At 42.5% G+C, this 14,506-nt stretch overlaps 1 protein-coding gene across 1 annotated transcript; it reads left to right on the top strand.

Moving 5' to 3' along the window:
- Positions 1-315: 315 nt before the first annotated feature.
- DMRTB1 (DMRT like family B with proline rich C-terminal 1) lies at positions 316-9,163 on the top strand. Its single transcript, XM_026853872.1, is given in 7 exon segments — positions 316-370; positions 1,660-1,727; positions 1,729-1,782; positions 1,784-2,198; positions 3,841-4,073; positions 5,678-5,819; positions 9,060-9,163. Coding segments are annotated over 7 exon segments (1,071 nt in total).
- The last annotated feature ends 5,343 nt before the right edge of the window (positions 9,164-14,506 follow it).

Genomic DNA, 14,506 nt, shown 5'->3' with positions numbered 1-14,506 from the left:
AGAAATGAGTAACATTTTCAGGTCAAATTTTCAAAGATATTTAGCCACAATGCACACAGGCCCATGCACCTGAAGTTGGCTTTCTAGACAGAGCTTTAGAAGTCTTCTGGGGAAAATGGTCTGCAACCAAGGACAGGGAGCTGATGCCATTTGCCTGTTGTGCTTTGCTGCCTCCCACTCACAAAAGGAGGTGCTGCAATCCAGCACCCAGTTTCTACAGAGCACTACAGTGGTCTCTCCTAGTGACCTGCTGTGTGCCTGGGCAGATTTGGCCTTGCTCCTGCACAGGATCCCTGAATGCATGGGTGTAAAGGCATGGCTGGGAACACCTCACAAAAAGCAGCTACCAAAGACCCAGTCCGCAACTGGGGTAAGCAAAATCTGCAGGCTGGGATTGCTGCTGGGCTGGCTGGCCTAGGAATTGTGTGCTTTGGAGGATTTGGGGTTGAATTGCTTTGGAGAGCAAGTCTGGGTTTGTATATCCACATTGCACTTAAAAAACATCTCCCCGAGAGAAAAAAAAATCCTACTGGCAACTTGCAGGACTCAAGTGCAAAGTGCTTCTGGGTCTTTTGCAAAGTGAGAAGTCTGAATCTAGCCTGAGCCTCGGGGCGTTGCAGGGCACCAGCGCTTGGCTGCTCACTGCTAAGGCAAACCAGTGTTGCCAAATCTCTTAAATCTGCTATGTCCCCGCCCCCCAATATTGAGGGTGCACCAAGCCTTGCAGAAAGGTTTGCTCCAAAGGCAAGGGCTTCTGCAAGGCTGCTGCGAAACACACACACTGTTGCATATTCGAATTGTTTCAGAGCGGCAGATAGATGTTACCTGGTTCTTTGGAAACAAACTGGTAAAACACTTCACAGCTACTTGGTAGTTTATTTTTACGGTATTCTCTTTAATGTAGATGAAGCTATTGGCATCTCCGGATTTTAAAACAGAGTTAGCTATTGCATATGTGAGAAAAATCAGCGGTGTTGTGCCTTGCATTGCAAAGTGGAAAGTTTTCTCCTGGAAATGGGCTACTGTGTAAACCATGGGTTTGTAGCTACGAGCAGTAACAAATAACAAGTGCTTTCTAAGCAATACTGGAACTAGAGCATCCCTGCATTTCTAATTGTAAGCCTGTCCTTTTTTCTAAGTGAATAAGGAATTCTGAGAAAAGGAACAGGTCTGTTGAATGACATATGTTTTTGCCTTCATCCGAGTACTTTGTTTCGAAAAACAGAATGATGAAAGTGGGTTGTTTTGTTTGTTTTTTTTTTCTGCTGAGGCAGTCACTCCTCCTGATCAAGAGAAGCATGCTGCAAATTGGAAACAAAACGGAACTGAAATCCTGTGCATATTAAAAGCGAATGCATGAGAGGTATGAAAGCGAGTGCAGATGTTAAAAGTGCCAAAAGAGAAAACTATCCCTTAAGGCAGTACTGTAGGGGACACTGCATTTCTCTCACGTGCATGACCCGCCCGTCCCAAACTCCCCAACTGTGCGTGCACCAGCACAGGGGAATGTACTGAAAGGTGCAGCACGTTCCCCCCGCTCTCCCCCTGGCTCCAGCCCCCCGTGGCTGAGCTCTGGCTCCAGCCCGCACCAAGGGGCCGCAGGGGGAGGCGGGCAGCTGCAGCCACCTGGCTGAGGGAGGGGAGGCCGGCGGGGCCCAGCCGGCTCCCCAGAGCGGGGCCTTCCCCACCCGCCACCATGGGCTCGCCTGCCCAGGTTGCTACATGCCGGGGGCAGCAGCGGCCCTGCCCAGTATAAGAGCCCGGAGGCGCCAGGCCGGCTGTGCCAGGCAGGTGTGCCATGGAGGCTGAGGAGGCTGCAGCGGTGAAGGCGGCACTGCGGACACCCAAGTGCTCCCGCTGCCGTAACCACGGCTTCGTGGTGCCGGTGAAGGGCCATGCCGGGCGCTGCCGCTGGAAGCTCTGCCCGTGCGACAAGTGCTCCCTCATCACCGAGCGCCAGAAGATCATGGCGGCCCAGAAGGCCCTGAGGCAGCAGGTGCCCGACACCCCGGCTGAGGAGGCCACAGGACCCGCTCCCTTGGGAGAAGGCCTTGGGGTGGCCGCCGGGGCAGTCAGAGCCCCTGAGCAGAGCAGCCATGAGGACACGAAGGGCATCCAGAGCACTGCCAACAGCAAAGGCATGGCATGCAGGGGGCCGCCGCCGCTGCCTCCCAGCGGCCCTGCCTTCTGGGACTACGGTAAGGCCTTGTCCCCAGAGCCTCCTTCCCCCTTCTGCCCTCTTTCCTCGCCATCCTTCTCCCATCAAACACTGCCACTTGTGCAGTTTGCACCTGCAGGTTCCTCAGGCTCCAGCTCCCCAGAGAGCTATTCCTGCTGTCTCTCCCACTTTCCTTCCTCAGTGGACACAGGTACTCAGCTTCCATGTTGAATGTGCAACCCTGCATTTATTTCCCGTTTTGCAGGGTCTGCAGTGTGGGTCGTGCAGCTCTGCAGTGGCAGGAGCCATGTGCTCAGCCTCGCTGCTTACTGCAAAGTTGAAGCTTCAGCAAGTGGCTTTTCTCTGAGAGGGAAATTAGTCTGGGAGGGAAACCAAACTGATCCACTGTGCACTGCAGGTGCTCGTCTATGTTTCTCCGAGTGCTGTCTCACTGTTTATAAATTCACAGGCACAAGCCTCCAGCATCAAAAATGCTAAAAAACTCGGCGATGGCAGGTAAATGGGGAAGTTACTGCTGCAGTTGCCTGAAGCAAGCGTTTTATGATAGCACTGCAAAAGAAAAAGACCTTTTGGCCTTAATTCCTTTAGCAAAAACTGAACTTGGCTGCGATCATTTGGTATAAAAGTGCATTTGGTATTTAAGAGCAGAACATAGATTTTACAGGTGGAACAGTTGCATGATCTGTCACCTCTTAAATTGCTTCCTTTAATAGAGTCTTTCATGTGACTTGTCTAGTTTATTACTATTTATTACAGTAACTTCATACTATTACTATTTACTATAGTAATTTTACAGAAATCCTTACTGACTGCAGTAGTCATTAGTCTGAGCCTCAGGAGAGTTGGCAGCCTGCAAGACAAAATGCTGTTCTGAGAAGCCCAGAGGAAAGATTTACTTCAGTCATCTTTAATTCCCACCTAATCTGTCAATAACTGTTTCCCTTTTTTTTTAGCTTTGTTTCCTGAGAAAATTATGTCTATGGATGACACGTGCCTGTCAGTCTTTCCCTTAATAACATTTTTAACCTGCTGACCAATTTAAAAAAAAAGGTTAGGGACAAATAGCGTAATTCTAGTACTCTGGAAGTATACATACCCTTGAAACAAATTCTTCCACTTTTCTACCAACAGGAGGATGTGCAGATAAGAAAGACCCTATTTGTATTCAAATAACCTTTGTATTCAAATAACCCCTTTTTTTTTTTTTTTAAGACTTCAGAGAGGCCATATAAGATTCCAGATTCAAGATAAAAAACGAAGTAATTTATTCCTGCATCGGAAATTGCCTGTTGTCTCTAAATTAACCTAAGAAATGACAGATAGGATTGAAGTTAGAACTCTTATTTATATATTTTAATGTTCTCCTAGTGTTAAAAATCCTAAAGTAGGTTGTTTTGCTGTTGCCGATGTACTGAACGATGTACTAAGGACTAGCTTCACAATGCACAAGGCAGAAGATAAGTCAGTGTTACAGAATCATCTGCTGCACCCTTACTCAGTTCCATAAAAAATGACAAAATAAATTCACGAGGAGCTAAGCATGAGATCAGAGGGCCAGATTCTCCTGCCTGAGAGTGGAATTTGGTCCTGCAGCTACTTCTACTGAACTCCACAGAATTACCAGGATACTTTTTATTTATTCTTTTCTCATTGTTTCCTAGCTCACACTGCTTTTCCTCCAGAATACATGGCCAACCCAGAATACCTGCAGAGAGAACCTCCAAAAGTGTACCCTGGGTGTTCAGGAGTGTATCCTTACCGCCCATTTCCTATGGGATTTGCCATCAACGAGTCAACCTGTAGGACAGCACCATCACCTCGAGGGATACCACTTCAGAGCGGTTTCCAACATGTTCCTAGCAACTGTGGGCCAGGGAATGTAGCTTCTGTGTCAGTAAGTAGCTGATCTTTTAATTACCTCTGGAAATACTGCAGTCTTTAACTGCCTTCTTGCTGTTAAAGTACCTATTATCAGTTACTTCACAGCATTTTGATACATTATGCTGAAGAAAACATTAGCAAATGGTGATGTTAATTCTCTGAGCTGAACCCAGAAGAACAAACCCCTGCACTTGCAAGGGGGCAGATTTTATTAAGTGCTTTGGGGCTTATATATCCTGCTAACATCTGCCACAGCCATGTGGAATGATGGCATTTGGACACTTAATATGGTCATGTTGTGCCAGCATAGAGTGCACTAGGATGTTCCTCTTCTTCCATGCAGGACAAATCTAAAGGGGAGGGAGAGTGTCAGGGCTTGGCCAGGGCACCGCAGCTGCGTAGAACAGGGGAAGATTAGCTTCCACAAGGAGCAAATCAACATGGTTGGATATTTCTGTTTGGAGATAATTGTGTTCTCAGAAACGGTGGAAAACTTGCAGTTAACAGAAGTTTCAGATGAAAAATGATGTTCAGCAGCATAGGGCCCATACCTTTAAACCACACAGACAAGATGCTAAATTGCCTGTCAGTTGTAATGGTGTGAGGGGGGGACTCCCAGTGCCTTTCAGTGCTGTCATGTTTGTTTAAACTGGTAGTGTCCAGTTTTTGTACCACAGTTGGGCACATTACCAGATTTCCAGCTGCCATGTGCCAGTTCTGTCTGCACTGAATACAATTCATCAGTTCATGTTAAGGTAGAGTGATCTGCCTCAAGATTACTAGATTTATTATGCTTGCATAGAAATTCCTTGTCATATTTTAGGGGTTTTTGAGAAAGAAGGTGGCTAGCAGCAGTCTGAGGTCCAGATAAATTAACCCGGTGGGCTGGAGATACACACAGTTTGGGGCATGCCTTGTCTAGACCATCACTGTGTGTGGTTTTGAACTTAATTTTTAACTGTCCTGAAAAAGATGGAAAGATCTCATACAAGTTCTGTCTGTACCAGAGTGCATGGCCAGGTCAAGAGAAAAATGCTCCTGTTTTTCTGATGCTGGTGTTTCTGAGGGATGGAAATACCTCCTTGCACATGGAATTACTTTTGTCATGCCGTAACAGGTCTGGCGATCACAGAAGACCAGGCCTGTGGGGCACCCTGTGGTACACAGCAGCCCCTCAGTGTGGGTAGAACCTCTGCTTCACTGGGCTCAGGGGGGGACCTGTAACTAGCAGGGAGGTGGTTGCAAGGAGGATTTTCCTAGGTCACCTCTCTGTTGTGTGAAGACTTCAGACTTTTTCAGTGTCAAGTGCACCAGGGCTGTGGTGAAGATGAGCTGCTCCTGCTTTAAACCAACTGCTCTAATGAGACACCAGAACAAGTGATGAGGACTTCAGAAGGGCAGTCTGAGAAGCTGCTACTTCTCAGTTTTAGCATGTTACACTATGCTCAGGCTTTGCACATGCTGATCTGTGCATGGACATGGCAGCATATGGCCATAAAATGGACAACAAAAATGTAATATTCACAGGTAAAAATCGAAACAAATTTTTTGATACTGCAGATGTATCCTGGAGAGAATCTTTAGATGGAAAATACTTTGCTTCATGTATTTCCACAGATTCCAGATGGAGGTGGAGATCAGCATCAAGGATACTACACCCCTCTGCCTCAGTTCATGCCACCAAGCTTTCTGCCAGGGATTCATTACATCTCACCTCCCATTTCAGTGAACGTGTCTGAAACAACCATGGAAGCACATGGTAAGGATGTATGAGATGAGCCCTGGGAGATCCAGTTTTAACATGGTTTCAATATCTAACCACAGAGGAGCAAGTCCCAAGAAACCCTGATTTTTGTCTAGTTTACAGGGGTTCCCAGATCCCTGTGATGAAGCCAGGACTGAGATCCTGAAGTCCCAAGACAAATTGCCAACTTGTACAGCTCTAGAAGGGCTGACTTGGGGGAAGGAGCCTGGCATGCTTGGGCTTTCCAGCTGACAAGCACCTCAATCTCACACAGACGTTGAAGGCTCCAGGACTCAAGAGCTATTCCAGAGTTTGATCTGTTGATGTTCTCAAAATGAAAATATTTTTCTAAATATCTAGTTTGCAGGACATACTCTTAAAATTATTTGGCTCTGTTGCAATTTAGACATGTTAAAAAAAGATACGGATGTAAAAAATTCATATTATTCATGCTTGCTCATCTGAGAATCCTAGAATTTAATTGCCGTAAGTAAAAGATTGAATTTTCAAATTCTCAAGTTGTTTTATTGAATCTCACAGGATTTTAAATTTCTGGCATAGGTTACGTCTTTATGCCTGTCTCTCGGGTCTCTTTCATGTATTGTACTTACATGTGGACATATTTGTGATTATATTTTAGTTTTTCCTTTGGCTGCAGCTAGCTGTGACCACAAGAGGGTAGAACTGCTCAGAGAATTAACCACTAGCACTGCATGAAAGACTAGCCAGTTTTATTTTAATTTTTTTTTGAAAATGCACATAAATAAATACAACTTTATTTCTCTTCTTGAACATGAGACTAAAAAAATGATAATCTGTTTATGAAACAGATGACAATATCCCCCAGTGAAAAATCAAATCTCTTGTATAAGAGGGAGGAGAAATAGAGAAGTATAATTATCTAATTCGAATTTAAAAGATGTTGATGGTGGTTATGTGGGACAAAATATAAGTTGGAGGGGTTTTGGCCTGGTTTCTTAACAACATAAGATTCATGCAGGCTCATTTTCTGTTAATGTTGGTTCTCTTGTAACTTTTCAACCCATTAGTTATTTTCAGCCAAACATATCTGTTGTGATCACAGGCCTACACAATATTGATCTGCAAGGGAAACAGATGCCTCCCACAAAATGGTTTGTTTGCAGCCATGTCATGGTGTTTGGCTGGCTGTCAGCTTGCACTCAGTTTCTGACTGACGTGTGTGTAGCTTGGCCAACAACCAAGTGCCTGCCAGTCAGCCCAGCAGTGGGCACGTATGTTCAGAGCAGTCAGAGCATACCTGCTTCTTGTCTGGTTGCAAAGCCAAAGAAAAGTAAGCAGGAAATGTGGTGGACAAGAGGAATATGAAGAACATGGCAATGTGGGGGGTGGACAGACATCGTAAAAATTTAAAGTTTTTTTAAGATGCTGATAAAGGCATTAGGACTTTAATGCAGCATGTAGGAGATACTGGTGTGCATATAATATGGGCTGACTTTGAGGGGAAGAGAGGGAACTGAAGGCTGGCAGGCAAACCAGAAAGTGTATGTGAGGATTAATGGGTTTTGTGATTTGGAGGGAGAAAAGATCTGGGGGATACCCGCAGTGGTAGAGAGCCTGTGGGGAGCTGCAGCTGGTCTGCTGGAGTGTGCGGGAATGGGAAAGAACTGGGAGTAGCAGACAAACGTTGGGGGCATGGAGAGAAGTAGTGGTATGGCATGAGGAAAACAGAGGAAATCCAGTGCTGTACTGGTAGAGTGAAGTTGTACTGGCCAAACAAACTTTAAAACAGGCAACTGCATAAAGAAGAGAGGTCATGAGAGCACCCCCCCAGGGAGCAAAATGCTATCTAATGACCTAAACGCTTATTACACACTAGGGAAATCACAACCCAGGCACAAAGCCATAGGAAACAATGCATCATGGATTGTGCTGCTCAGAGAACAATCCAGCTTTCTTAGTACTACAGAGAAAGTTCAAATTAATTCTGCTACATAGCATTTGTGCTCCAGGATACATAGGAATTTGCAATTGTGACCCAGTTAGGGGGGGATACTTCTTTATGAGGTCATATACAAAATAACTTGCCAGCAGAAGATGCAAATGTAGAGGGAGGCTACAGTGAAACTAATAATTCTTTGATTCTGGTATTCAAGATGCTTGAAAAAAAGAAAAGCTGTAATTTAGTGCATAGGGATGTGTTAGGATTGCATCATGCCTTTCTTCCCAAGAAAGGAACTGACTCAAACCTGCAAGTAGACTTGGGAACATCTTTCCTCCAGAGAGACCTCCAGAACTGAGATGAAACAGAACTGAGGTGAAATGGAATTGAGGTAAAATGGGCTTTCTGGCAAAACCGTTGCAGGAAAATTGATATAGAAGACTCTGGCAGAGGACAGCTGATGAGAAGAAATGTCTGTGATCTCTGTCCTGAAGGGAATCTGAGATGAAGACAAAACAAACAAACAAAAAAAGTCCTGTCTGAAAAAGATTTTCCAAGGCTAGAACATGCTACCAGAAAGATTGGAGTCAGTAGCAGGCTGCAGTTGAATGACGGAGGCCAGTTAGGTTTACAAGAGTGATGTGAAGTATAGGCCATGTTGTTACACAATTTCATGCAGTATTGACTGGTAATGTTACGGAATTTGACAAAATAAACACAAGGTATGTCCAGTAAAAGAGCCAGTTCAGCATCTGAGGATAGGGCTTGATTGTTGGCTTTCTAAAAAAACAACCTGCAGAAAAAACAACAAAACCCCAAGTCGACTGTGAGGAAATGAGGGATTTTTTTTCATGTAAATTGTCAAGTAAATACTTTCTAAGATAAAAATCCCTAGTTGGATTTGAAGAGGGGATTACTCAGTTTGTCGGGGCCTTTGAGAATTCATGGGAGTGTTAAAAAGACATGGTCTACATTCACTGGGGTTGGGCGGGCAAAAGAGTCTGCCTCATAATTCTGCTCCAGTGCAGCTTCAACGCATGCCACCTTGAAGCGCTCTTGCTAGGTTTCTTTAAGCATGGATGAAACAATCAGCTGCTGTGTGAAGGGCAGTATCTGAGTTCGGAGACCTGCATCTCTTGATGTCAAGCACCTTTGAATTAACAGGATTGTAAAACAAACTGGATTGACAAAAGTAATCTTGCATTAAGAATTTACATCTGGAAATGTGATTGATACCAGGTATAATGCAAACTGAAATAACGGTGTTCGGGGTTTTTTGGCTTGTTTATTTGTGTTTAACTCTGACCTTGTTTTATTCTTCATTTTTATTTCAGCTACTGAAGCTGACAGTCAGGATTCAGGGTGGGTTCGTGAACCTGGCCCACGATCTTCCCCAGAAGAATCAAGCAGAGACCAGTCTCTATATTCTAAACAGTAAATGGGCTGGAGAAGAGCTGAGTAGCAGGCAGCACTATTTTCATTTCTGAGGAGAGTTAGTTAATAGGAGAGTGGAGTGACACTTAGTCACTGAGCAGTTACAACAGCTAGAAGAAGGTATTAGTCCCCTGCCTCACTTTATGATCATGTTAGAGCTACCAGGCTCACAGCTCTGTCTCCCTCACACTGTAACGCCCTTGTTCCTAAAAGAGGTTATCCAGAGCTGAGATAAATCCCTTCCTTCTTCAGCAGGTGGAAGCAGCAAATGATTATGACCCTGAATTTGTTTCCTTTGCTGAGGTTAGATGGCTCCCTGACTTTGAAGTGAGGTCTCTGAGCCACGTACATTCTGTAGCCTTCTCATGTTCATGACAGTAGTCAAAAATGTGTTGTTTGTATATCAATTTGCTGTAAAGGATATACAAATTATGGAAAAGTTAAGTGATGTGGAGCCTGAAGACTGAGAGTGGGAAGACAGTCTGGACTGCTGATTTCCTTGGCTGTATAAGAACATGATTCACTGGATTCAGTGGGTTAAGGGAACAGTAGGTGCTACTATACTTGTAAAGAAGAGTGTGGGAGGAATTTGCAGAAAGGTCTGGCATAGGCTGAAATCCAGTGCCTTTGCATTGTTTTCTGGTGAACTGCCTTCAAGGCAGCTCCCATTCAGGTTGAGGACAGACTGTTTTGGTATTGCTTCATGCCACATAGGCTTCAGGATTTTGAATGTTCCTCATAGTTCATACATAATTTCAATGCTGTTTAACTTACTACAGCTGAAATGAAACAGTACTATTTGTTTCTGAAGGGCTCGTGTAGACAGGTTTATACATGTGTATTGAAAGTGTGCTGTGGTGTATCAATGGTGTGGAGATACTGCCTAGGAAACAAGGACAGAACACCTGTTACCATAACAATTGTCAATTTTGAATAATAATGTTTAATTATTATTAAGGTACATTTCTCTACTGTTTTGCGTAGAGGAATTGGTTTTGTATTAAGTGGATCAGTTGTTAATGTTTGAATAATAGGGAGAGGACTTTCTGTATAATTAAAAAAGATACATTAAATTGTTGGTATCGTTTTGGTGATTTGAGGCTTGCATATCTACATGTAATTTTTCTATCCAAAAATCAGATGTTGCCCTGAATAGTTCTGTGTAAAAACTGGTCTGAAGAGAGATTCAGACTTCATTATTTTTCTTCTACAGCTTTTGACTGTTGCTGTAGAGGTGAGCACTCTAAAATAAACATTCTTCTTTTCTGCTATTTGTACTAATAATCCCTCACTCAGTGCAAGATGGAAAGAAGTTATACTAAGATGAATTTTTTTTTTTTTTTGTGGTAGATGATCTGCTGGAATGCTTTCCAGTACACAGAGTTTTGTGGGACAGTGAGTGGAAGTGGCAAACTTAGAACTGCCAAGAGGAAAAACTGAAAACTACATGTAACTATAGCAAATAATCTGATACACAATTTGTTATATACTAGATTTAGAACAGCATCTCTGCTTCCAGGAGTGTCCTAAACCTCTTCTTAAAATGGTTGTCTTCTTGGGAAAATCTAGGTGGTACTTTAAGGTGTCTGGATAGAGCAAAGATTTTTTCAAAATAAGATAATCTACAAATAGAAATATCAGAAGCACCCACAAAGCAGTTTTCTCTGTGGATGGAGGGTTAGTTTTTATATATATATATATATATACACACACAATAATAGTTTAAAGAAATAGTAATGGACAAGCTGAACAGTTGAATAGTCTCCTTCACAGATACTTTTCTAAAGTCATATTCAGTGTTGTACTATTACTTTTTAAATCTCAAAGCAAGATGGACTCCAGCCCATTTCACTGACTGTAATGCCCAGTCATTGTAGATACACTGCAGATACAGGACTGTTTTCTCTCTGTTTTGCTATGCCCATGACTGCTTCCAGATTGCCAAGCCAAACTCCTTATTTTCCTTTTCCTCCATCTTTTTGAACTATCAGTGAATGAACCAAAAGCCTTTACTTTGTTTGAATGATGGTATGGCACTCCAGTAGGATCTCTCTCACTGCATTGCCACAGACCAGTGTTTATCTCCAGAGGGCGAGTGTAGCGAGTTTAAAGAAGAGACAGAGAAAGGCAACTAAACTGAACAAGGAGATAGAGGAGTTGCCTTGCAAGGAGTGTCTAAAAATAGACAAGGGTCTTCAGTTTGGAGGAAAGAAAGTTGAGGGGGGATATGACTCAGTTTTAGAACATCATGTCAGCTGTGGCAAAACCAAACCTTGCTGCTTCCATATACATGAAGGACAAGAAGGTGACCAGAGGCAGATGATGTCTGATGAGCCTGATTCCCTTCTGTAGGGAAATGACCCATCTAAAGTCTTAACAGTTGAACAGTTGTTATTGGCTTTCCTACAGCATCAACAGTGAGGCCAATACTGTTTAATATGAATAATCATATCAGTCAAACTTTTGTTTGGTGTCATTTCAGATTTTTATATTTTAGGAAATGTGTGCCCGAGTTCTTGCACCTATCTCTGCATGGAAGAGTAAATGACTTGGTAAAAGAATTAAAGTGAGTTATCTTATGTGGATAATTCAAGGTTTCATTTTTCCATTTTATGCTCAGCATGTCCTTTTTAACCAGGGAAAAAATGTTCCTTGACAACTGGTATTGTCATACTGTGCACTTAAGGACTTCAAAGTGAATAATTTTAATTCCAGACTTAGTGCCAACCAGTGTTTCCAATAATTAAACTCTGTGATCTCTTCTGACTCCATTTATTTAAATAAAATGACTTAGGGATAATGAAATCAATTTGGATTGAAATGGAATGATTTGGATTAGACAAGTCACTCAGAGGTTGTTCCAGCCTAAATCATCCCAGAATTTTATTGTTTTTTATTAAGGCTGAAGCCACATAGACTTTGGTCAAATTCATGATATTTTGGGAGAAAAAGGGAAGTTAGCTATGATACTTCTGAAATCTTTCTGCATGCAGGCTGCTACTGACTGCAGTAGGAGTTCTGCACGTAGCATGTCATCATTATTACTATTATTTTCTGATTTTAAGGATTGTCTCCCTTGTTAAATAGATCTGAACTTCTGAAGATGTGATTCCTAACACCTGACACTTCTGTTAATCCTCTGTCCTCACTGCAAGCCCCTAAGTCATCAGGGAGCAACAAGCTTTGTTTGTACGCTGAAGGGGAAAACCTGAAATTAGGAGCCAGTTCTTTTAACATTTACTCACACCACTAATTTCATTACTTTCAGTGGAATTATTTGCGAGAGTACAGAGTTGACAACGTTGGTTAGGTATGCAAGGTTAGGATCCAAGTTTTATACAGAGGTGTCTGTGACACTGTCCAAAACCTCAGATTATTGTAATTTGCATTTTCTGTAGGAGATCTGGAAAAAACGAAAACAAACCCAAGGGATTCTAGAAGGATCACGTAATATGTCCCTTCTGCATACATATGTAAGATTCATTTGTCATTGCCCTGCAGCAAACTGCTAGATGTTAACATTTCTGTGGTATCGGCCTCTACATCTGGACTGAAGCAGGTTTTTGTATGACAGTAATTATAATACTCTTTCTAGGTCTTTTTTTTCTTCTTGGAATAGGATGCACCCAGTTGGAAACCTCTGAATCCACAGCAAGACTATAGCTGTTTTTTCCACATTAATGAGTAATTAATTTTGAACAGCAATCCAAAGAACTATTTAATTGCCTACTAATAAAATCAGCTTGCTGCAAACAAAAATCTCCCTCCCCTTAAAAAAATAATTTTCATGACAGAAAAATTCTTTATGATGTGAAACATACCTATTTTGGAACAGCGGAAAGTTCAATTAAATCATTCTTGTGGGCAAGTGGGTCTGGTTTTCCTATTTTTTGCCTGATATTTTACTACTGCAACATTAGCATTAGTCACAGAGTTATGTCTCTACTTAACTTGCCAGAACATAAGGGAGATTTCCAAATATAAAGAAATTGTGGACTCTATTCCTGAAATCAGTGTCACTGCACTGATGTAGCCCAGGCCAGTGAGAGAGCTCCACACCCGCCATAGATGAGCAGTCAGTGATGTGCCCATTCACCCACCTATGCCTTTTACTTACCTGTCCACTTACAGGTATGGCTTATCATACATGAGTAAAGCTTGAAGAGTCTAGGCTAGAACAGCTCTGGAAAAGCCCCACCCAGACCAGCTGGCTTATTTTGGTATTACATTTACAGTGGGTAACATTTTTCTCTCGTTTCTCCTTGCTGACCCTTCCCACTGGCTCTTTGGATATTGTTCTCAGATGGGCAACATTAGTGGTGACCTTGCTACTGACTTCATAGGGTGATCCCCTCTGGATCTAATGATGGCCCAGATCTGATCTCACACTGTTTTCACTTTTATTTTATGCAACTGTCTTTAGTGGAGGCATTTCTGGTTTCATTTACTAATTACTGTCAGGGTTTTATAGTCTTACTGGTACAATCTACTCAAAAGTGTCCAGGCCACATAAGCTAGAGCAAATATAAAACATTTCTTTCTACAAAACATTTCTTTTTACAAAATGTGGTTTAAATAAGTCATATGCATAGTTCCCTGGGAGAACCTTCCTAGTTTTTCACAACAGGCTCTGTTTCCCATTAAGAAATGTGTTCTTTTGATCAAGGTGCAAATCAACTGTTTCTCATGCTTTTTCAACAGTAAATACACACTTATATTCAAGTAATTCAAAAGTCTCATGTACCTGCAGATAGTTAATTTTTTGCATTCCCTTCCTCATGGACTGTCTCACATCGTGAAATTGTTCTTCCTCATGTTGCTTAGTCCTGGGATTACAAATTTGTTCTAAATGTCTCTAGGCACTTTGGCCATCTTCCTGCCTGTCTTTCCAGAGGCATACACGAAGCTAGCAATCCCATTCCCAAAGCTGCCCAGCTTTGTAGAGAGATCTGCAGAGGCCACACCTGCTTAGTTTACTTTCCTTACTGACTGAGACTGCAGCTGTGTTTTGTTTTTCCTCAAAACACTTTAAAGTATTTTTCATGGTCAATGCAGTGATGGCATACAAATGAATCAGACAAAAAAAAAATAGAGAACTAACAAAATAATTCTCATCTGAAGAAGCAAAGCAGCTGGCACACTCAAGGTATGGAGGAAGATAGAAAATCAGAACCTGGACTCGTGTCTGTAGGGTTGGGAGTGACTTAAGGAGGAGAAAGCCACCTGTCCATCATTAGCATCCAGAGAAGTCCAATAGCTATGTTCACATAGTGGGTGATACCCCACAACTATGCTTTTGAAGACCAAAGTGCTATCAATACACTTCAACAAACGCACACTTCAGAGG

The sequence above is a fragment of the Athene cunicularia genome (genome assembly GCF_003259725.1).
Source record: "Athene cunicularia isolate RWA chromosome 8 unlocalized genomic scaffold, athCun1 chr8_part1, whole genome shotgun sequence".
Classification (NCBI taxonomy): domain Eukaryota; kingdom Metazoa; phylum Chordata; class Aves; order Strigiformes; family Strigidae; genus Athene; species Athene cunicularia.
Note: the sequence above shows the minus strand (reverse complement) of the source record. Positions and strands in the feature narration are given on the sequence as shown.